Genomic DNA, 26,118 nt, shown 5'->3' with positions numbered 1-26,118 from the left:
TGGATGTCGTCAGATCCAACCAATCAGAAACTCGAGAGCATCAAAGTGCCTTTGATTGTGTTGTAAATATAGACGCATAAATTCTAGAATGTGTTGGTAACTTTTGCATAATCTTGAGCCTGTGCAAAGTTTTTTCTCAGCAATTACGCCACCGATCATGCTGATTGTGGGTGGAATCGAAAGAGAATTTATTAATTAATCTCCAGTTCAATTTTCAAAGCCTCAGATGACTCAGGAGTTTCGTAATTGAACAAAATGACATGCCAATTTTACCCCCACCACCGCGAATCGTTTTATTCAGAGAAAAGATAGTCTCGGCGAGCTCGGGCCAGCAGACGACAGGGCTGTCAATGTACTTGTCCCGAGACTCTACCGAGTCTCTTGATAATAAGCCGAAAATCATATCTCGGCCTCCAACCCGCTTTCCATCGTGCTCTTCGGTTCTTAATTGACAAAACATATTAAGGTACAAGGAAAAAAATCGCCAAAGTCCAAGAACAAACCTGTGACGAAATATTTCCAGTTCAATTTTTACGAAAAATAAGTGTTTTTTAGTGGAACCCAACGTTATAAGCCGAAAATCATATCCCGGCCTCCAACCCGCTTTCGACCGTGCTCTTGTGTTCCTGATTGACAAAACATATTAGAGTACAAGGAAAAAAATCGCCAAAGTCCGAGGATAGACCTGTGACGAAATATGTCCAGTACAATTTTGACGAAAAATAGGTCTTTTTTCGTGAAAACCAACGTTATAAGACGAAAATCAGAAATAATTCATAGAAATTTAAACTAAAATCCTATAGTCAACTGAACATAAATAAGGAACTTTTGAGAAAAAAGACGTGATATCAAACCATAAACTTCCCCTAGGAAAAAAAAGGTTGGGACAAGTACATTGATGGTCCCTCGTTTGCTGATAATTCCATCCATAAAAAAAACTTTAAAAATATTTTCTTTTTAAATTGTCAAAAAAATGATTTTATAAAAAAAATACAGAACAATTCGAAAAAATTTTCACAAATCTTGAAAAAACATTATCTGTAAAAAAAACTAATCTGTATCTATTTTTTAAAGTGTCAAAAGAATGAAATAACAAGTAAAAAATAAAAAACCGAAAAATCGCGCTTGAAATCATTTTGGAAACCGATGCCTCATTCTTCTTATTTGATTCGAACAGCCAAGTCAATTGAAAAAAATTCCATCTAATTTACGTGCACCATTAAAATTTATTATATCAATTCGAGGCCAAGTATTTTCTAATGAATTGAAAAAAGTTACCACTTGAGTTACTTGCAGCACTAAAATTTATGATATCAATCGAAGGACAAGTAATTTATGAGTAACTCCAAATTTCAACATTATGGAATTGTTCTAAGAAGCTTTTAAATCCAAAAAAAATCACATGCAAGCTAGTCATTTCTTACTCTATGGTGGCAAAGACTTATAAGAAAATCGATTCTTTTCAGACTTTCAGGAGTTTCTGATATTATTCACAATATTCGACGTCGATTGGATCGATACAAATTATGTTTAAATATGAGTTAAAAGTACTTGTCCGGCCCATCACTTTCCATTAAAATTATTCATTCAAATAAAAATCAGGTCTTCTCTAGAACTGATCGAGCACAAATATTCATGCAGAGCGAATTTAGAGAGATATCTTCAAGTAATATTCCCTTAATTGCACTAATTGAATAAGAATGGAAACGAATTGTCCTGTACTATACAAGGGATGTTATTGTGCATCGATAAATAAAAAACATTTTGCACATTAAATATGTTCAAGCTTCCAAAAATAACTCCCCAGTTGGTATTGGAATGACGGCAATTTGAACTTCTCACTTTTTCCAGCGAAAGAATTTCATTCGGTATAACTAACCTATACTATTATTAAGAACATTAAACTAATAATAAATCGCATGTCAATAAATTTTTAACCGGATTCTGCCGTACAATTTCGTTTTTTTATGATTGATTTTTATTTGAATGAATAGTGATGGGCCGGACAAGTACTTTTAACTCATATTTAAACATAATTTGTATCGATCCAATCGACGTCGAATATTGTGAATAATATCAGAAACTCCTGAAAGTCTGAAAAGAATCGATTTTCTTATAAGTCTTTGCCACCATAGAGTAAGAAATGACTAGCTTGCATGTGATTTTTTTTGGATTTAAAAGCTTCTTAGAACAATTCCATAATGTTGAAATTTGGAGTTACTCATAAATTACTTGTCCTTCGATTGATATCATAAATTTTAGTGCTGCACGTAACTCAAGTGGTAACTTTTTTCAATTCATTAGAAAATACTTGGCCTCGAATTGATATAATAAATTTTAATGGTGCACGTAAATTAGATGGAATTTTTTTCAATTGACTTGGCTGTTCGAATCAAATAAGAAGAATGAGGCATCGGTTTCCAAAATGATTTCAAGCGCGATTTTTCGGTTTTTTATTTTTTACTTGTTATTTCATTCTTTTGACACTTTAAAAAATAGATACAGATTAGTTTTTTTACAGATAATGTTTTTTCAAGATTTGTGAAAATTTTTTCGAATTGTTCTGTATTTTTTTTATAAAATCATTTTTTTGACAATTTTAAAATACATCCCCGATTAAGTCCGAGGACAACTTTTAACATGCTTGAAACAGCGATTTTTTTCTATTTTTGCAGTTTTTTGGAATTTACTCAAAGTTTCTGGTATGTATCAGCCAATCCAATATTAGATTTAGATTCTTCAGACTAAATTACGAAGAGGTTGATGGGTAAGATTCTAGGCACTGACCAGTTTTGTTTTGTGTGCCGGTGTTATTATTGTTGATAAGATAAAACTTCAACCGAGACATTCTATTGTACGCAGATGAGATAGTGACTGGAGTATTCCTGTATAATTTTCCAAATTTCTAGCCTCCAGCGCATCACAGAATTTTTAAAATTATCGTTGGTGATAAAAAGAAACTTCAACCATGAGATGCTATCATACTCGTAGGAGTTCCAGTTTATCCAACGGATTCTAAATGATGACTGGAACGTCATGCTGTCATATTCTAATTAGTTCTAGTTTATTTAATGGTTTGAATAGTGACTCGAGTGGTCCTGTATAACTTTTCAACGTCTTCTAGCCTTGAGCATTTCATGCATTTTAATAAACGATGATTATAAATAAAGGAAAACTCTAACCACGAGACGCTGTCATACTCTTACGAGTTCCAGTTTATCTAATGGTTATGAATAGTGACTGAAGTGTTCTTGTATTACTTTTTAAAGTATTCTAGCTTTTAGCATTTCGTGATATTTACTACATTATTGTTGTTGATAAAAAGAAACTTTAATCATCATGAGATGCTGTCATAATCGTGCGAGTTCCAGTTCACTCAATGGTTCAGAATGATGACTGGACTGTATCTGTACCAACGCTTTTTGGAGATATATCTTCACAAAGTTCTAGCCTCCAGCGCTTCATGGAATTATTAAAATTACTATTTTTGATAAAAATACTTGAACCAAGATGCTGCCATAGTCTGACCAGTTCCAGTTTATTCAATGGTTCTGAAGAATGAGTAGAGCGTTTCTGTATAACATTTCAGAGAGTGGTAGAGTTTAGTATTTCGTGAAATTTAACAAATGATTACTGTAGGTAAAAGGATACTCCAACTAAGAGATGCTGTCATATTCTAATGAGTTCCAGTTCATTCATTCGTTCTGAACAATAACTATAGCGTTTCTGGATAACATTTCGGAGAGTTGTACCGTTTAGTTCTTCGTGAAATTTAATAATGATTAATGTAAGTAAAAAAAAACTATAAAATGTTGTCGTAGTCTGACCAGTTTCAGTTTGTTCAATGGTTCGGAAGAATGACTGGAACGTTCCTGTATAACATTTCGGAGCGTTCTAGCGTTTAGCAATTCGTAAAATTTAATCATTTCAGTTTATTTTCCATTTAGGTAAAAGGATACTTCAACTATGAGGTACTGTCATATTCTAATGAGTTCCTGTTTATTTAATGGTTCTCAATGATGTCTAGAAAGGTTTTGTATAAATTTACTAATTGTAAAAGCCTTTAGCGTTTCATGAAACTCAGTAAGTTATCATTGTTGAAAAGAATTAACTTCAGCCACGAGATACTTTCCTACTCTGGCGAGTTCCAATCTACGGAATTGTGCCGAATGATGACTGGAGTGTTTCTCTACATCTTTCTGAAGATTTTTAGCCTCCAGCGCCTCATGGAATTATAAAAATATTTGTTGTAGATCAAAATAAACTTCAAATATAAGATGTTGTCGTAGTCTGACCAGTTCCAGTTCATTCGTAGATTCTAAATGATGACTAGAGTGTTCCTGTATAATTTTTCAAATAGTTCTAGCCTGCAGAAATTCGTGTAGTTTACTCATTTATTAATGTAGAGAAAAGGAAACTTCAACCATGTGATGGTGTCATACTCATTTCTAGTTTAGTCAATAATTCTGAATGTTGACTCGAGTGTTTCAATATATCTTCCCAAAGCTTCCAGTGCCTCATAGAATTATAAAAATTTTTGTTCCAGATAATAAAAAAGTATAAGATGGTGTTGTAGTCTGGCCAGCTCCAGATTTTTCGACGGTTCTGAACAATGACTGGAGCTTTTCTGTATAACATTTCGGAAACTTCTAACGTTTAGTATTTCGTGAAAGATTTATATAGCATTCATCGCTTTTGAAAAAACCTCCAGTCATTATTGTTTCCAAAATAGATCTCCAACTAACTAAGAGATGTCGTTTTACTCTGACAAGTTTTAGCTTACATCATGTACGTATGAATACTAAACTCTGCTCAAATAAACACCATCTTATTTTCAACTTTCAAGGGCTTCTACTATTTTTTCATTATACATTGAATATATATATATATGAGTAGATCCATTGGATTTCGCCCAATTTCTCGGGAGGGGTCTTTCGATTTTTCTCAAACTTAGGTACTTTGAAGTACCTTAAAAACTATCCCCAAATACCAAATTTCAAGTCTCTAAGTGCTCAAGGTCACGAGAACGAACCTTATAAATATAAAAAAATGACCATTTTTTGCCTTTTTTTAAGATGATGGTTCACAAAAACTTTACGTTCAAGTCAAGTAATACTGGTTCCATTTCCTTTAGTATACCATCTAGATTATAAAAAAACGTGGTCCAGTGAAAATTTCAATAAAATGACCATTTTCAAATTGATGCTACAGGCTTGTTTCTAGCTTAAATGACTTCTAATATGGCTCATTTTTTTCATTTTTTATACCTTTCAAGCGAGTCATGCCAAAAATTTGGATTGCGCGAAGAAGCCTAGAGAGATATCATTCCAAAGTTGGTCTTTTTCGAAATTTTACGAAAAATCGCGAACTTTGACCGTGCACCACAGATTTCCATCAACTCCGAAGTTCACAGAAATTTAGGTGAGAGTTGTTCTTGATATCTAGAAAGACACGCTTGGGGAATTTCTTGGCCCGAACTTCTATCACTCTTTACAGCCTGCCGAAGATCACACAACTCCAAGTGCTTTGACATTGAAAAATGTATGATGCAGTGTTTCTAATTTTTTTTTAAGGCTATTTTACGAAGTTTTCAGTACAGTTGTATAGAATCGAACATATATTTACCATGTAAACAGCAGTACATTTTTTGAAAAATGGAATCATAATCATGTTCGTAATCCGATGTACTTGGCAACTTTCGTATATATTTGAAAACGTTTTCTTTCTTGAATGAAAAGTCTTACAATCATTGATTTCCATGATTTTACAGGTGAATGCTCAAAAAACATAAATGTACTTGTCTCTAGCTTTTAACAGCATTCATGCTGGTGATGTCAGGTCTAAAACATGCTTCAAATAACAAACTTCAAGTAACATGACTTCCTTCACGCACACCCAAACTGCGATAAAAACCTATTACTCGTGAATTAATCTGACTTAATAATTATAATTAATTATACTACAAATAGAATTTTTTATACCTAAAAAAACATAAAGAATTCCAGACTATATATCATGTTGTGGAGCATTATTCAGGCATCACGTATCCATTATGCTCATTTTAAGGTTTATAATTCGTATTGGATTATTCGAAAATCATGAACGAAATTAAATTGTGCACCAAAATATTTCAGTATCGGCTGAGGGTGAACTATTTGGAAAATTTCTGCTATTTCAAGAACGTTAATAGCTTGTAAAACACCGAAAAAATAATCTGCCCACTGCGGGTGATGGCTTAAAATTTTTTATAAACTATCACGGTGTTTTTAGAACTTTTTCAGATTTGTAAAACATGACGTTTTTTATCGAAAAATTTTTTGTTCAGAAATGCCCTCATTTCTGAACAAAAAATTTTTCCGAACCTCCCTAGGTTCGGAACACTTTAAAACTACGATGAGGATGTTTTTAGGACTCAATGTGAGCATGTAAAAAAATTCAAAGAAATCCGAAAGGGTCCAGGGTCACGGATTTACACATTTGGACTAGAATACCTCATATATTTTAAGAATCTTTTTGGTTTTCCGTCCTGAGAAGTTCCATTTATGAGATTTGTTGTCAACACCGACTCCAGGAGTGCTATTTTCAACATACCATTATACAAAAAAATACCATGAAACTAATTAAAAACAAAATTTTTCCAGTACTTCTGAGTGTGTAAAAGATATGTACAAGGTTTTATTTAAACCCATCTAACCAAATTTTATTTATAAAATAAAATTTAAAAAAACCTAAAATTCCAACTTTCACACTGTTCATAGTCCTTCAAGTGGTCTTACACCCTCATCCTTGCACCGTTATTGTTACCATACAAAGAAATGAGAAGATATTAACGCACCTTTTAATATTTCATATAAGCTCAATTCAAACTACATTATACACGATTGAAAAATGATTAAGTTTCACGTAATGAAAAAAAAAGTATTAAACCAAGTCCAAAGATGAAATTCATAAAAAGTGAAAGCTGGTTCAACACAATTGAAAATAGTTCTTTTGAATGAGCTGAAAATATTTTTTTCTTTAAAAATTATATTTTTAAATACGAAAATTCATATGGAAAGGCTTTGTACAGCATGTGCTTCTATTTTTCAAAAAATGTGCTGCTGTTTGTATGGTAAATATATATTCGATTCGATACGACTGTACTGAAAACTTCTTAAAACAGCCTAAAAATAAAATTAGAAACACTGCATCATACATTTTTCAATATCAAAGCACTCGGAGTTGTGTGATCAACGGCAAGCTGTAAAAAGTGATGGAAGTTCCGGCCAAGAAATTCCTCGAAATGGGTCTTTCTAGATATGAAGAACTACTCTTACCTAAATTTCTGTGAACTTCGGAGTTGATAGAAATCCGTGGTGCACGGTCAAAGTTCGCGATTTTTCGTAAAATTTCGAAAAAGACCAACTTTGGAATGATATCTCTCTAGGCTTCTTCACGCAATCGAAATTTTCGGCATGACTCGCTTGAAAGGTATAAAAAATGGAAAAAATGAGCCATATTAGAAGTCAATTAAGCTAGAAACAAGCCTGTAGCATCAATTTGAAAATGGTCATTTTATTGAAATTTTCAATTCATTTAAGGTGGTTCCTCCACGAGACAGTTAAATTAGGAAATTTTTTAAATTTGGCATACGTATTGTTTAACATATGAACAACACCTCTCTAAAATTTTAACAAGCTTCACCATCCCGAACCCGAGATATATGTAATTGAAGTTGACTCAATTAACACGTAACATATGGACCATGCATAGGCAAACAGTACATTATTAATTCTACCGCTAGTACTAAAATTAGGAAGTTTATAAAAAACGAGGAGGAGCTAGAGCAGGATATCACAGATATTGTGAAAAAAAATCAAGGTGATTGATCATCTAGTTTGACAGATATAGTCTCGAGAAGTACGAAGGTTTAGGCTGCATACGATATATTTTGCAAGCGAACAAGCGAATGTCGTCTGTATAGGAAACCTTTTCTGTATGTTGAAGCGTAGCCCGGATGGTTCCGTCAAAAAATTTACTCGCGATGTCAGATCAAAAATACTTTTAGAATAAATTTTACGAAAGCAAATGATATTTTTACTATATCTGCTGGCACCGAGTACGTATATAGGCTCTTTACAAAGTTATTGATTACGATCCGAACAAATTATCAACCCTTTTAATATGCAAACGGTACATAACTTTTGGTTGGGGCTGTCGCAGGGGATCGACCTTAACGTGATCACAATGAAAGGCCTCTTGATCTGGACGCCTGGACCACGTTTTTCTATAATCTAGATGGTATACTAAAGGAAATGGAACCAGTATTACTTGACTTGAACGTAAAGTTTTTGTGAAGCATCATCTTAAAAAGAGGCAAAAAATGGTCATTTTTTTATATTTATAAGGCTCGTTCTCGTGATCTTGAGCACTTAGAGACTTGAAATTTGGGGATAGTTTTTAAGGTGCTTTAAAGTACCTAAGTTTGAGAAAAATCGAAAGACCCCTCCCGAGAAATTGGGCGAAATCCAATGGATCTACTCATATATGTATTCAATGTATAATGAAAAAATAGTAGAAGCCCTTGAAAGTTGAAAATAAGATACATAATTGTAAAAAAGACCACTTTTTGTAATTCTCTGGAATGTTAACGTGATACTGCAGTGAAGATGCGCATTGGTGGTGATAACTTCCAATGTTTATTACGATCTAACTCGAAGAATATACAACTGTACCTTAGGGTGTGCGGAAAAAAAACGATATTTTTTTTTTACTTTGCATCCAGCCGGAAAAGGTGATTTAAGGTGAAAAAAAAGAATCTCAGAAGGAGAGCTCACCAAAAATTTTTTTCGAATGGCGCTTCGCGTTTGAAGATTTTCCATAAGAATAACCCAGGAAATTATTGAGACCTCCGATCATTGCATCATAACTCTTCAGGAAAAAATCGTACAAAAACGATAATGATATATTTTTATAGAAAATCGATTCCCCCACAAAAAATGTCCTTATGAACATTCAGCTTGGAGCAACCATTCTCGTGCTATCACCCTTCGAAGTTGGATCGATAGAAAAGAAATTTTCATAAAACTGTCGAAATCAAATTTTTCGTTTCACAAACAAACTTCTAGGAATTTTTCGTAGAAAATTACTTGCTCTTTTAGAAAATCGTTATTATTATTCGAACAATGCACTTTTCGACAATGCTGTGCCAGTGAGTGTGAAGGCTAAAATGTTGCAATCTCGAGCAAAATCTAAAATTCCTTCAGAGCGAGTAATCATTGAAAAAAGCGATTCCAAAACGTTGCTTTCAAAGGATATAAGTTATTGCATCACACAAGAATCCTTATTCCTTTTCAACCAAATTAATTTACCCCATGACTTTCTGAGGGTAAATATGGACTTATGGCCTGAAAATGCCAGTTATTTAAGGTAACTACTGTAATCCAGTGGAGTCAAATCACAGTCCGTGAAAAAAAAATTCTATAAATCCGTAAAAAATGTAAATGTAGTATTTACGAGCTCCAGAGACTTTATTGTTTTCAAAAAAATATCTTAATGTTGGTTTATTAGTCAAATCTTAGAGGAATAATTAATAAAAAATTCTCATTTTTGCTATTGCCAACTGTTGAAATCGCCGAAAATAAAGCTTCACGAATGAATATAAAGTTGCTTGCGCGATTTGGCAACGTTGGAATATTCACTAGTTGGTAATGTCGTTTAACACTTCACGAATAGCGTTGTCACCGAACGCTCAGTATTCAAAAAATGGCGACGCCTGAACCGCGTGTGCGTGATAAACAAGGCCAATTCTCGACAAAAAGAAAAGAAAAGTGGAAAGAAAATTTAGTTGCTGCCTGCAAACGGAGAAAAGTGCAAGAGGAGTTTCCATATGAAGTGCCTGAGGGACGTCGTATCATTGACATTGGTGTTTTGGGTTGTGAAATGTGGTGTCGTGAGTGCAACGTACCACTGTCGTTTCGGTACATAGCTGATGAAGCAAAAATCGGTCTCGCGAGTGTTTTTAAAATACGATGTCATGTATGTTTGATTCTTCGAGACGTGCATACATCAAAATGGATTTTTCGAAGCGATACCGGTGCCAGACAATACGTTGTAAACGTAAAAGCTGCTATTGGTAAGTTTATAACCTAAAATTCATATTTGATTCAAACCGACTACAGAATGCACACAAAAAAACCTTTTTTAAAATTCATTATGTTTTGAAAAATCTATTCTTAGGTATACTGGATGGTGGAATTGGTGCAACTCACTTGAATACCATTCTTTCCGAATTGAATGTACCACCCATTGATGACGGTACAATCAAACGTCATGAGCGATACGTGGGGAAAGCGATTGAGAAGACTGCAAAAGAAAGCTGCAGAAATGCCTTACGACAGGAAAAAAAATTATCCCAAACAGAATGGTAGGATAACAGTGTTTGTTTTGTACAAAATACAATTTTATGGCCCCTTAAATACTTAACATTAATGAAATATTTAAAATTTATGCATAAAGTATCAAGCTGTTAATTATCCTTTTCATGTCGTAATTTATGTCATTGATAGAATTTGATGATTTTTTTTATGAATACGCTAATCAACACCTTTTTCTATTGTTATAAATAACTGAGTTTCTGTGTTTTTAGATTGCCGCTCTGCGACTTCTGGATAGATGAACGATACATCGAGAAACTACAAGTAATATTCAGAAAGAAAGAGTGCTCTATTTTTGTTTCAGTTTTTATTTTCCACGCTGGGCTGTATTTTGATGTAACTATATTTTGGAGTGGACCCGATTTTACTTGCTCGTTCGGAATGGTTATTTTGACGACTATTTTTTCAGCATATAAAGACGGCGGTTGTGGCAACATATTCTTATCTCTGTTACTTAAGCACGGGTTACAAATCGCAAATTATTTTATTAACAGTATTAACACTGATTATTGTGGTGACATTTGGTACTATTGGAATTTATATGTGCTTGATATTTGCTTTTGAAAATAATATGCGAGGCGTGTGAACTGCGCATGTGGCTTGATTTACTATTTTCAACACTGTCTCGCTTTTTAAAATAATTTTCTGCACATTCCCTCTACACGAATTTTTTCCCACAGTTTCGACAATGCGGAAGAGCATAATGAAAGGCAACATGATCTGAAAGAAGTTCCACGTTCTCCAACGAAGATAAAAGTTTCGTTTGATGTCGGTTGGCAAAAAAAAGGGTCCGGTCGCTCTTACAATAGCTCCACAGGTGTTTTTTGACGTGACATTTCAATCTCGTTATCAGAATTCCAGAATGAAGATTAGATTCTATATTGCTATTTTGGTCGTTACAGGACACGGAATTGCAATTGGGTCTTTGAGCGGCAAGGTTGTGGGATACGCTACACGAAATAAACGCTGCGTTCTTTGTCAAAAAGGGCATAATCGGACTGATCACGATTGTAGAGTGAATCACTCAGGCAGTTCTAAATCGATGGAGCCAAAAATAGTAGTTGAAATTATTACTAAAAATCCGATGTTGAAAGAAGAGCGTGTTCAAATTAGCACAATTATTGGGGACGATGATTCGTCTACTATTGCCAATGTACGACGTGAAGCGGAACATCGCATCGAAAAAGAATCGGATATAAATCATGCGACGTGCACTCTCTCTAAAGATATGTGGAGTATACGAATTCCCAGTCAAGTCATCGCTTATATGAAATATTGTTTCGGTTGCGTATTAAAAAAAAATAAGAACAACGTTGAAAATGTGAGAGCGGGTCTTCTTACAATTATTCCGCATGCTTTTGATGATCACGACAACTGTAGCAGAACATGGTGCAAGTACAAAGATGATCCGGCTAAGTTCAAACACAAGTTGTTACCGGGAGGAAAAGGTCTTACAGATCCGCAAATGAAGGCCACGCTAATAACGATCTTCAACAAATTCGTCGCCAATGCCGAAAAACTCGCACCATGTGGCTCCACCCAAGCTAACGAAGCTTTTCATACAATTGTCGCGAGTAAAGCTCCAAAATCTCGACATTACGGAGGATCTGAATCGAATGATTTTCGTGTTGCTGCTGCCGTTTGCCAGAAAAATTATGGAACTGGTTACGTCGTTAATATCCACAAGCAACTTGACATCTCTCCAGGGAAGAATACTGAAGAATTTCGAAAAAAAAAGACGAGAAGCGGAAAGCCATGAATGAATTTTCGAAGACAATCCCAGCTAAAAGGAGACGACGACAATTATTCCAGGCTCGACAGAGAACAAATAACAGCGCTGAAAATAAAGAAGGCATTACTTATTCATCTGGATGCGGGCTGAGCGCAATCGTTGACGTTGACGATTGTGTACCTCTACGAGACGAAGTAATCCCCAATGGAAGCACCTTTATATATTTTGACCTTGAAACAACGGGCCTCAACAAGTCCTCTGAAATAATTCAAATATCAGCAAAACGTGGTTCCGATGAATTTAATGAATATATTCTCCCAAGTAACGACATTTCTCGAGCGGCATCTATCATCACTGGTATGAATTTTTCGTTAATGATTTTTGTCGGCATTGGTATTGAATTTTACTTATTTTTAAACAAAATTTTGATTATTTTAGGGTTGACTGTTGAAGGTGGTGAATTGCATTTACACGGACAGCAATTAGCGACCGTACCACGAAGAATTGCAATGCAGCGATTTCTAAACTTTTTGATGCCAGGTCCAGTAATACTCGTAGCTCATAATGGCCATAGATTCGACACACCCAAGCTACTTGGAGAAGTACAGAATCTTGGATTTTTGTCAGAGCTTCAAAAAATCGTTTACGGTTTTTGTGATAGCCTGCCGGCGTTAAGAAAAAAGCTTCCGGAAAGGGTTAAATTGAAGCAGTCCTTCCGATTATCAACTTTGGCCGAAGATTTAATAGGAGAACCTGCTTCTACTGGATCCCATAATGGAGCTGTCGACGTAAGAATGTTGGAGGAAATAGTTCGAGTTTCAGGCATTACTAACGAAGAACTGCGAGCCGAAACAAAAACAATTAACACCATTTTTTTTGCTGAGGCGCAAACTGCAAAAATAAAATTAAATAAAAGTAGTTTTGAGTGCATTACTGAAGGAATTTCTATGGGAATGAAAACAAAAATGGCTAAAGCTGGGCTGTCAATCGAGCACTTGAAAAAATCTTTTTCCGAAGGTGGTGAAGAAGCTATAAAAGTCCTCTTGGCATCAGATGTTTCTGGCTGCCCTCGTGTAACAAAAAATAAAAAAGTTATTGAAAATATTGCAACACAAATAAAAAAATTATTTGATAAACCGTAATCAAAGTTCTTCATTAATTTCCTTTTTCCTATTACACTTCGGATGGGGCTCAAAAGTTAGAAGGCCTAGAATAGCGAACAGGCGTTCTGTATATCTATATATGCATATATAGATATACAGAATGCCTGTTCGCTATTTTAGGCGTTCGAACTTTTGAGCCCCACCCGTATTCATGTAGTATCATGTATATAATTGGGTACTTCACCTACTGCAATGGAAAATATTCATAAAAATTATTCAAAATGACCGCCCGAAATGAGGTTATGAGTCGTCTCTCCTATGAAAGCGCTGTTGCCAAATTTCAATGGTCGACTAGTCGGAACGAACCTTTTACTGGCACTCTACGTACTTTATACTCGAATATCTCATTTACCCGATGGTGAACATACGTTTTTTTTTCACACCGTGTTTCTCATATAACAACTAATATAATAAAAATATTTCTGACATGAAATCTTTTCTGTAAAGTGCTTGAAAAGTCCTCTTATTTACAAATATTTTGGTTTCCCTATGTGTTTCCGTGCAAAACGAAAGAATTTCGAATAATCATATCTCCGTTATAAAATGGTCAATATTCTTCAAATTAATTGAGAACACGCATAATATCATGTAAAATGACATAGTTCGGTTTCAAAAACAAATCTTTGGTTTCGCTCATACAGTATGTACCTTAAGCTGCTTAGATTTTTTTTTTTTAATTTGAAAATTGTCAATGACATGGCTAATGGCATCGCTTTGATAAAAGCCTACAACGGTTCATTGACCAAAAATGAAGAGCAGTTACAATATTTATTGAAAATAATGCAAGCTTATCGTCAAAAATACTCCAATTGCAATAAGGGCACACTTAAAAATAGCAATGGGTATTATTTAATCTCACCTCGTGTAAGCAAAAGGGTTAATTACCCTCATTTGTAATTTTTTGTTTGATACCGGGTGAAAAAAAATCGTGGCAAAAAGTAAAAACTTTTGAAACCTGATTATTGATAAATGTCGTTTCTTTTATTATTTCTTTTCATACCCAATTGTAATGAAAACGAGATGGAAAGTTTATTTTTAAGAGTTTTTTAGTGGTAATCATTGTTATCCTATGGAAACCAAGCACGAAACATGTTTACAATAATTTCATGAAAATCATAAATAATCAGTAAATTTATTCAAATTATAAAATTCGAATAATAATAACGATTTTCTAAAAGAGCAAGTAATTTTCTACGAAAAAGTTCCTAGAAGTTTGTTTGTGAAACGAAAAATTTGATTTCGACAGTTTTATGAAATTTTTTTTTCTATCGATCCAACTTCGAAGGGTGATAGGGGAGAATGGTTGCTCCAATCTGAATGTTCATACGGACTTTTTTTGTAGGGGAATCGATTTTCTATAAAAACATATCATTGTCGTTTTTGTGCGATTTTTTCCTGAAGAGTTATGATACAATGATCCGAGGTCTCAATCATTTCCTGGGTTATTCTTATGGAAAATCTTCAAACGCAAAGCGCCATTCGAAAAAATTTTTTGGTGAGCTCTCCTTCTGGGATTCTTTTTTTTCACCTTGAATCACCTTTTTCGGCTGGATGCAAAGTAAAAAATAAATATCTTTTTTTTTCCGCACACCCTAATGGATATACATACTATTCTTTATAATTCAATCTAATTTTCTACATTTTTCTGAACGTGGCGTCAAAGGTAAATTTATTTTCGAGTTTGAACACATTCCAATAATATATATAAGTGGTTGTGCTACCATACAACAATATAATTGAGAATAAAAATGTTTTTATAATGATATAAGGTATTACGACGAAAGAGATGATTTACTCCCTTCAAAGCGAGCTTTTCCGAAAAACCCCGAAACACGTATCGACTAATTTTTCGACCTCTACAAAATGCAGTTGGTACCGTTCGAATCGGAAGAATAGTTTTTATGGTACGAAATAAAATTTTCGAATTAGGGGTTGTTCATCCCTTAAAAACCCTTTCCCCTAGAAAGCTTTGGGTGCGTTTCCGATGATTTATCAATATAAATATTTTAGCGTAGGTTTCATACGAATACATAAAGCGCTTATATGCAAAACTGAGAAACCACCCCGTGAGGTACCCATCTTCGGGGGTTTTTTTCACCCCTTTAAACCGTTTATGGGCCGATAAAAAAAATACCTGTCTCTTAGTTTCCAATGTACTACAACATATATAAATTAGATCAAAATCGGAGGGGTCGACCTCCTTATGTTTCCTTGTGAGATATATATAATTAAAAAAAAAAATAAAGATATTTAAAAAATACCGCAGCTTACAGAAATGTTTAGAATGAAAATTGAAATAAATCAGGTGGGTTCCTTGGAGAGAGCTCTTTTTGAGGAAAAGAAATGGCTCCAATAAAAAATGCGTGTTTGAAAAGTGTTTGATTTGGCGTCGAACGCCTCAAATACACTGCACGTCTTCAGTTTCCCTGCCAAACATTTACTTTTTAATACTTGTAGTCTAAGAGCTCACCACCGGAATGGCCAGATAATTTTATTATTGTTAAAATTCAGACATTAACTTACCAGAAGTATCCTTATAAGAAAACTGTTAACCTTGCAAGGTGTTACTGATGAATTCAGGTATTATGGGAGGGGAGAAAAAACATTTAAAAGTATCATAATTAAGCTATGTTGCAAAGTGTTGAGCTATGTTAATAATGTACCCAAAAAATTTTTTCTGTCCTCCGGGCCGAAGTTGCCGCATTCGACCTGCGTCGGACAGAAAAATCGTATACACTCCACGGGAGTGAAATTAGACCACCTCAAACCGCGTGCTTATCATCCTCGCCTTCGGCTCTGGCGACAATTCTGCCCGCGGTTTGAAGTAGTCTATTTTCTCTCCCTAGGTGTGTAATATACTATTTGTATCAATCGGTTGGTAAAAACACGTTAAAAATACTCCTAACACTTATATATCTATACATTTTTCCACCGATCTTCATTATGCTTTGGATCCTGTTCACATGCCCAAAAAAGCAAGGAAAATGTGGTTGCGTGAAATAAAAACTGATGATGATACTTTTTCTTCTATTTCCTCACCCCATAACACCTGAATCCACCAAGTGTGACCTGCCAAGTCGGCAGTTTTCGCATAAGAGTTCTTCAGGTAAGTTAATGTCTGAGTTTTAACGATGATAAAATTACCTGATCATTTCAGTCATCAGCTTTTCGACTATTGGCGTAAGAGCATAGATCAGTAGGTATATCGCAGCCGTGAGTGCATGAGAAAGAGAGGCTAATTTTGAAAATGCAATTTTTGCACACCATTTGCTCGATCGAAATAATAAAAATTATAACCCATTTTTGCCGTCGCCCCATTTTGTCGTCTCCCACGATAAATCACTACCCCGTAACAACTCTACCAAAATGAATATAATTCATTTTATAAATTAAAAAACCACGTACCATCTCTACCAGAAAACATTTTCACCACATAAAATGTTTATCCGTGTACATCACAATCTCCACTTTTGTTGGTAAGGTAGGGTTTTCCAGGTCAACACCTTTCATAAAAAGATAACTATATTAACCGTGAAAATTGAGCTATTAAAATCGTTACCAAAAATAAAAGTCCATTCGGCCACAACTCTACCACAAAACTTCATAATATGATTACATTTCTGCCATTAAAAAATCTCTAACCACATAACAGCTATATAAAATTAGCCCCTCGATTTTGACTTCTGCCATTTTTTTAAATTCAGTATGAATGTTTGTCGTTAGTTTGTAAATGTTTGATTAATTTAAACGATTGATAATATTTTTTGACAAACAAACGAAACAAAAATAGCGTTAAATTAGCCACCACTGTTCCAAAATTGATTTTTTCAAACGCCAATCGAATCGGAATCGTTTGTTTGAAACAAATAATATTTTTTGAACATTTGTTTGATTATTGTTTATCCGAGAAATGAATAAATCAAATGTTTTCAAAATCCCGTTGTGACGCTTAGCGACGAACATAACCTATATATAATTCATGTTGTGAGTGTGACAAGTGACAAGACCAGACAAAACAGAATTCAAAGAAATTTTAAGAGGACATATAGTCACGAAGAAACCGAATCCGAAACGTTTCGTCTCATTATGAAAAAAATATGCGGAAGCATCACTTCCAAGTTCGAACCCCAAAACAAATTACTGTGGTTTACGCTTCTTATATCCAGAGCAATGGCGACATTTTCATTCAAGTATTCCTAATTATTTTATTACTTTTATGCATGGAAGTACATTTTTGGGTCTGTGGAGCCCAGAACGACGTTGTAAGCATAGGAGATGAGGAAAGAGAAACACAGAAATCGAAGAAATCGAAGTTTGACAGCGTTCCATCGAACCATCAAGTCGCTTACAACCAAGAAAATTTCCTGGGGAGCACACATCGAAATAAATCAATCACGATCTCGTAATTATGGCAAAAGTTCACAAAGTGTCTTATCTTCCTCAACAGTCTTGTATTGAGACCATCCCGGATGTGTTTACGACTGGGAACTTTGAACTTATCTTCGGGACAAGTACATTGACAGCCCTGTCGTCTGCTGGCCTGAGGCTCTCGTCGAGACTATCAAGAGACTCGGTAGAGTCTCGGGACAAGTACATTGGCAGCCCTGACGTCTGCTGGCCTGAGGCTCTCGCCAACGAATTCAGACGTACATAGAAGTCCAGTTCTTACGGGCGGCTTGAAGACAAACTTTCTGCCACTCAATCCGTCGCTTGGCGGCGTGAAGTTCGCACTGCGACGTCACCGGTCATTGCGGTGTTTCCGCTCGAGTCATATGGGATCGGGTCATCGAGCGAGAGTTCGAGCCCTCATTGTTTAGATGTTTTTTTGTTTTTTATCGGATCAAACCAAAAATGTTTGACATAATACTTTGAAGCCTAAAAGAGACTTCAATATGTTCGTATTAATTCTATTCAGATTATTTCAATTTAAACAGTAAGCGTTGATTCACAATTTAAATGTAGATTTTGTGGTTCAGAGTTTACGGTTTAATGGTAGTGTCGTGGTTATGATCAGTGCACCGTAGCTAGAAATCTCGGGTTCGATTCTTGTACTGAACAAATTTTTTTTCTTCATTTCTTCAACAGCTTATATTCATTGCGAATTGAAAGAATTTAAGGAGGGTGGTTACACTCGTCAAATGATAAGAAATTGATCAAATTTGGTGATAATGTTCTTCAACATCAAGTGCGAAGACACAATTTTTTTCAAAATTTTCTTCTGCTGAGTTATCGAGTAGTTACGCATTAAAACAGATATGCCCGGAATGTATACCTATACCCCGATAGCCAAACGTGGCGTTGAAAAGAGCCGAACGCCAAGATGGCGCTAGAGTAGCGTCATATTTTGCAATTCTGTGGCGTTAGAAACGCGATGGTTGCCGGACCATATGTCTGCGTTCTTTGCGTTACAACGTGGCGTTAGCGCGTGGCGCATTAATTGCACAAAGATGGCGTTACTCAGAGCGGTCGTTCGAACAGCATTCTAGCGTTAGGTTGTGGCGCAAATCTGGCGTTAGTTTTGACCAGCATTCTAGCATTAGTTTGTGGCGTAAATCTGACGTTACTTTTGACCAGCATTCTAGCGTCAGGTCGTGGCGCAAATCTGGCGTTGTATTTTAACAACATTCTAGCGTGAGATTTCATAAATATCTCGGATTCATTTTTAACAAAAATTTAACTACTTAAACCTGATAAATTACGAGAATGTGAGGTGAGAAGGAGATAACAATACGCGTTAAATATTGATCTCGGATTCGTTTTTAACAAAAATTTAACTACTCAAACCTGATAAATTACGAAATGTGAGGAGAGAGGGAGATAACAATACGCATTAAATATTGATCTTGGATTCGTTTATAACAAAAATTTAACTACTGAAATGTGATAAATTACGAGAGTGTGAGGTGAGAAAAGAAGATAACAATAAGCGTTAAATATTGATCTCGGATTCGTTCTTAATAAAAATTTAACTACTGAAACGTGATAAATTACAAGAGTGTGAGGTGAGAAGAAGATACCAATACGCGTTAAAGATTGATATAGAAATCTGCGTGTCAAAGTATTAATAAAAAAATTTGCAAATGCATTATTTGCAAATTCATTAGTAGTTTATTTAAAACGACGCCGGCTGAAATTCATAAAATTGAGGAGTGGGGAATTTTTGCTTCATTCTAAAAATGCGAGGCATCCGAAGAACTGAAAAACAGTACCGGCAATGCCTTTCGAGAGTAACCGAAAAATGTTACAAAGGTGTTTGAACATTTCGCAACAAAGTTCAGCACTCTCTCGTGCGTCAAAAACTCGTAAGAATTTTTGACAGGGTACGTGGTGGTCGGCCAGAAGCCAGACAACTCAAGCGAATCAGCGTCGACAATATATAACCTGTAGGGGTACGATGCGCGTACGAGAAACGCCTCTACTCTGCGCGGTGCTGCGGCCGAAAAACGAAGCTCGACGTCCGTGCTCGCTCCACCGCCTCCATCGCAAGTGAAGCATCATTGCGCTAGATTTGCGCACTCACGTGGCGTTCGCCTATAACGTCACGTTGGTGCAATTTTGCCGCAATTTCATTTTTTTCGACCGTCATGGATGAAGCATATCGACTTTTTCGTGATTTCACCGTGACGTGCAAACCAGGCTAAATGATGATTTTATATTTAAAAAATCCAGAAACCCGTGAGCTCGTTTATAATGCTCTTCTTTCCTTTCCAATCTTTTTCATTATCATCTTTTCCAAAACGATAACATATTTTCAAAATAATATTTTTTATGGTTAAGGTTCATTCGTTTCGGCATGTCTCCCTCAATGATACTTTGCAGAATTGTGTCAACAAACGTAACTGACACGTGAGAATTAAAAAAAAAAATGCACGTTTCTCACCAAGGATCGAACATGGATCATCGTACGTCACGAAGCTCACACGCTACGACCTGCGTTATCTGAGCAATTGGGTGAGTGCAAACACTTTCGAATATATGACTTTTAATTTTAATTGCATTATTCGTGATTATCTTACCAGTAAGAACGAGAACAACGAATCTGTTTCGTTTTCGAAGTTGACAAAATTATTATTCAAATTATTTCAAATATTTCGTTATATATCGATGCCAATAATTTTAATAATTACTCTTTGAGGGTTCTATATATTTACCTTTCGAACTTTCCATTCGATAAGTCAATATTATTTTTTGGCCTCTTTAAAAAATATGACATTTCCACGTTTTTTCATAAAAATTTCACGCAAAATTCTTATGAAATATACACTTGCATTGTAAAAAAAAAAAATCATCTCGAAACTTGTGGACAAGATATAACTCCTCGTAAATTTTTTTATAGAAATTTTTATGGTGCATAATCCCCCAAAACATAGGGTAATGGGAAACGTTGTTGTGCCATTATCAGATTCATTTTCAATTGGTTTTTTATCGTCTTGTCAGTTGATATTGTACAAATCCTGTCAGATTTTTACAATGTTTGCAAAGAATGAAGTCTTCACGGGCATTTTCATCGAAAAGTCGTACATATGGGAAATTTTTTACCAATATTGATATTTTGTCAGAAATTTCCTTTTATTATAAAACGAAGTCCCAGCATCGAGGAAAAATTGAAAAATTTCTCTTCGAGGGTAACGTAAAATCCCAAACTTTACAATTTTATGAATTTCTCACGATTGTTTTTTAATATCTCGAAAACCATTTTAGTAACAAAATTGGAATTGAGTCTATAAATTGTGTAAAAAATATAATACTGAATTTTCATTTTTATGATTTCGCGAATTCAAAAATTCTGCAAATTCATTATTGTTTGAAAATTTCTTGCACAATATTTTTTTTCCATAGCCCCAAATACCCCCTTCGAAATAGACCCAATCCCATTTTTGTCACTAGAATAGTTTTCTTGGTATTCAGAAAACAACCTTGAAAAATTCGTAAAATTGTAAACATTGAAATTTCGCATAACCTTCGAAAAACCAATTTTCAATTTTTTCTTTTTGGCAGGACTTTCTTTTATAAAGGAAGGAAACGTCCGACAAAAAATCAGCCAATTCGGAAGAGATCGATTCCAATCATTAATATATAGATTTGACACGGAAATGCCAGTTCACCACGTAGTATTAATTCTAAATTACCGAATAGTCGACGATTAATTTAAAGGTGTTCACTAATTTTATTCCAGTCAACGGCCACATTTTTTTCTATTTGCTTTCGGTTTTGTATGGATATTAAATAAAATGTTATAGCAAACAATGCCAGACCGCAACAATGATACCCATTTTCGACAACCTCATGATGAAAATAATTGGTCGTTATGCCATTGTATAAACGGAATATGCCAGCAACGCAGAGCATTGTCGAATTTCCCAACATTCTCGATAACGATATTTAATTTCGAACATACTTCTTCCTCTTTTCAAGACAGTTCGAAAGTATTATTTGAAAGTATGGGGCATTCCATATCAAATTTATCTATGACATGAATTTGCATCTGCAATTTCGTTGCAATTAGGATATGTTTCAGTACTCATCAAGAAACACTTCTGTGATTTTTGTTCTTTTTTTATTTTTCTGGTCGATAGTTGCTGAGATTGTTTTTTTCAAATTCGACGATTTTTATTCCAATCATCCATAAAATTTCAAAAAATTGATCCATTTGGACGGTCTTTTCATCTTTATTGTTGCAATATGTTATTTGAAAAAAATCTTTCCTCATGACGTCGTCGTTTTTTTAATTCAATTTTGTGTTGAAACTCTATTTTCAAGCATGTGTGGCTTCTTCCATTTTTTTTTTATCTCAACAAAATATTTACTCAATTCCGAATTTTTTAGGCTTATTCTCATCGCGGGCCAATTACTTTTACTATTTTTTCCGTATTTTTCAAATATTCGAAAATTCTTTATTTTGTTAATGGAAACACATATGTTCATCAATTTTTTTTGTCGTTCAAATAGTAGATGTATTTATTCTTCATCGAAAATTAATAATCGCTTTACTATAATGGATTTTTCTCCGTTCAGAAAGACTCAATTGAATTTCCGAGTCCTACTCAGTGGCTTTACCCGTATATGTCAGGATTGTAGTTTGTTTGTTTTTCTTAATATATATTTCTCAAATATTTTCTTCGATAATGAAGTATGAAACAAAATACTCTGCAGTCTTTATATTTATGAGCAAGAACAGTAAAGGGAATTAAAAAAATTGCATTGTGTAATTCACCACAGAGATGAATTCATCAAAGTGAAGCAATTTTTAGCCACCGATGACGAGCAATTATATATACTATTTCAACGACAAAGAAGGAGTTAATAAATATTAGTATTTTGAATAAAAATTTTTTCATGGAAATTTATTTATTTTCCAATAACCTCGTGTGGTACCTTCATAATACTTTCCACAGTATTTCCAAGAAAATGAAGATTTTTTGAATATTTCATAAATGCGCATAAAATAATAGAAATAGTCGGCCCACCATATATGATACTAGGTCTAAAAATTCTCGAAATAAATCGAGTTTTCGGAGTAAAAAAAAATTTTGAAGTACCCGCAGGTGCTTAAGAACGGGGTTTCAACCCAAAATTGGATAAAAAACGAAGATGATTCCAGAAAATACTTGTTTCAATTTTTTTTTTGAAAACTACATCTTATAACGAAGAATTAAAACATTAAAACAGCCAAATCAATCAATTTTTCATAATGTTAAGGACAATTAAATAAAAAATAAAACTTGAAAAAATCGATAACTCAGAAAATACCGACCAAAAAATTGCAAAAAAAACATGAGTGTTTTGTAATGGGTACTACAACATGTGCTCATTGCAACGAAGTCACAAATGCAAATATATTGCACAGGGAAATCTTATAATAAGGAGTGCCTCATATCATTGTACACATCAGCAAAGTGTACACCTTATTGTAACAGAGAGTACAATACCCTACATAACGAGATTAATTTTCAGAAATCTCCCTACTCCTAATCGCGTTGGTTGGCATTACTTTTGCGATATGAGCAAGCGGGCTCGCGAAAATTCCGAACCGCAAATAGTGACACTTCAAGTCTCTCTGTCGTGCCATCTTACGCTAATCCACAATTAGTCCCTGTCTCTTTCTGTGTGTGTGTTTGTGTGTGTTACAAGTACCGGACAGTGTGAATTCTTGGACATACATTGAATTTTTCATTCATCAAAAATGAGGTAAGTACAACGTTCTTCTCACGTAATAGAAAACGACAGGCATAGCTGTCAATGTACGTGTTCAAAGACTCTATCGATTCTCTTGATCGCAAGAGTTTCACACTGTTATTTACACTCGAAATCAATTCGTTGGAAATATCTCGAATTTTATATACCACTACACTGAGAAAAAAAAGTAATTGATCCAAAAAAATATAGCATACAATTCAATAAAATCAGTAATTCAATAGCGCCACCAAAATGTAAGATCGTTACAATCATAATGAATATAAAGCCAAATGTAGTTCATTAATTTTCATATTTTTTTCATTAAATAGCAGATGTTCTTGTCCGAGTACTTGATATTATTAATCGAACAAAATAATTGCTCATAAGGACAGAATCTGTATTCGGTACGATAACGCTGAGCACTGAAACAAACGTATATTAGATTGAATCAAATAAATATCTATTTCAAATGAATAAATATGAAGTTCACACTATATTTGTATATACTTCGATCAATTATCAAATCGCATAAATAGAATAAGTGAGATAATTTAAAAAAAAAATTGATTGTATAACAATCAAAATGTGATTGGATTGAAAAATATGATGTAATTCATTGATATATCTATGTGGTTACATCAACCAAACGGGCTTTATTATATCAACTATTACGTGTTCAAGTTTAACTATAAATTTGATCAATTTCAACACGCATTTTCATTTATGGCATTCGGTGAGTTTGAATTACTAATTTTTTTTTTCAGTGTATAAGTTCTAAAAAAAAAAATTGATTGTAACAATCGATTTGTGATTGGGTTGAAAAAATATTAAGTAATCTATATAAATCGAATTATGTAGTTACATTAACCAAATCGGTTTCATTAGATCAACTATTGCGTGTTCAAAGTGCACGACAAAATTATCCATTTTCGTGGTTTAATGATATTAATGTTTATCTAGAGACGCGGCAGCGTCTTTATGTAGTATAACAGTAACAACTATACAATTTAACATTTTCAATTGATAACACATTCAATTTTTGTGATGAATAATGCTATCAAAAAATTGATGACTTTGTTTATCAAATGAATTAATTCAATGAAAACATTTATTAGATCCGAAAAACAATATATTTCAAGCCCGATTAGAGCTATTTACTTGGCTGAATCATGCATGTGTTGTTATTCCAACAACATATTTTTTTATCACGTGTTCGAATTTAAAATCACATACTTTTTGAAACAACTCAATATTTTATTAATTCATCTACATATGTTATTCAATAGACAAAATGTCTGGTTGAATCAATGAAAATTTTTAATATCATCGTGCTATCGACAGTAATTACATTTGCTTTGAAGCAATATTTAATTCATTTCGATCGAAAAACCTTTGTTTGAATGAATCAATTTTTTTTTTTCAATAACATCAATGTTATTGAATCAACATTATTTTTTTCTCAGTGTATAAGCCGTTAAATCTCAATTGTGACACATCTCAGCTCCAAAATATCTCTCTCCCCCCATTTCCATACTCTGACACATTTCTATTCGTACGGAAACAATTGAAAAGCAAAGAGCTCGATACTATGATAAACTGTCCACGGTCGATAAAATGAAATATCTATAAATTTTGATGATCGGAACGGGGAAAATTGACGTGTAAGTATATCGTAGTGATACATTTGTGTAGTAGACATTTGTGTATAATTTTGCAAGGATCATCCGTGCTAATCTCACTTGCAACAATATTTTTCCTGTTTTTTTGAGATTTAATGCAAACGAGTGAGATTATTAGACGACGGATCTGGTTCCCATGCATCGAAATACGTGAATTACATGCATACTTGTCCCACATCTAAAAAAGTTTTCTCATATTTCTAACTGCGATTTTTTTGCTCATTTTTCCCATTCCTAACCCTTTTTTTCAAGTTCGATAAAATTTTAAGAAATACGGGCCCAAGACACTAGTTCACATTCACCACCCAAAATACCCAAGGAACATACTTCACGTGGATGAGTATAACTTTTTTCATACTCAAAATAGCGATTTTTCGGAATTCCCGACCATTGGCTTTATTCTGTAGAGTCTGTAGATTCGCCAAATTTTAAGTAAATGGCGAGAAACCGCTAAGAATCGTTGAAAATAACGGGAAATGCTATTTTAAATACGGAAATAGTTATATTGACCTAGGTCAAATACGTTTTTCGTGTATTTCGATGTACTGGATCTGAATCTGGAGTGTCATCAGCTTGTAGATTCTTGAATTTTATCAAATTGGAAATAACGAGTAAAATTTGCAAAAAATCACTTTTATTGGTATGAGGAAACTTTTTTAGAATTTGGTCAATTATGCATGTAATTCACATTATTCGATGTACAGGATCCAGATCCGTTGTCTAATAATCTCATTCGTGCATACATTTGTATTCAACCTCAAAAAAACAGGAAAAATGTTCTTGTAAGTAAGATTAGCACGCATGAGCCTTACAAAATTATATACAAATGCCTACAATAAATTCTACATGCAATGAATTGGCAAATGGAAAAAAATGGCACGAAAAACTGCATAGTGAATCTATCATAGACATGATTTCGCTCAATTTAGATTCAGGGCATTAAAATACGCGAT

General features: G+C 34.2%; 2 protein-coding genes across 5 annotated transcripts in view; one reads left to right on the top strand and one right to left on the bottom strand.

The window, feature by feature from the left end:
• Positions 1-26,118, bottom strand: part of ry (xanthine dehydrogenase rosy) — a 359,506-nt gene that overhangs the window by 131,362 nt on the left and 202,026 nt on the right. The gene's annotated exons all lie outside the window — the stretch shown is intronic.
• Positions 10,297-13,289, top strand: LOC122408786 (uncharacterized). Of its 2 annotated transcripts, none has more exons than XM_043415822.1 (5): positions 10,297-10,405; positions 10,628-10,679; positions 11,096-11,232; positions 11,318-12,504; positions 12,586-13,289. In XM_043415822.1, the coding sequence occupies exons 4-5, from the start codon at positions 12,171-12,173 to the stop codon at positions 13,287-13,289; spliced, it is 1,038 nt and encodes a 345-aa protein (XP_043271757.1). In that variant the 5' UTR covers positions 10,297-10,405; positions 10,628-10,679; positions 11,096-11,232; positions 11,318-12,170. Both variants share the same exon structure in this region, with proteins under 2 accessions (XP_043271757.1, XP_043271758.1).

This window comes from Venturia canescens, chromosome 4 (assembly GCF_019457755.1).
Source record: "Venturia canescens isolate UGA chromosome 4, ASM1945775v1, whole genome shotgun sequence".
Classification (NCBI taxonomy): Eukaryota; Metazoa; Arthropoda; class Insecta; order Hymenoptera; family Ichneumonidae; genus Venturia; species Venturia canescens.
This window is presented reverse-complemented; position numbering and strand designations above follow the sequence as displayed.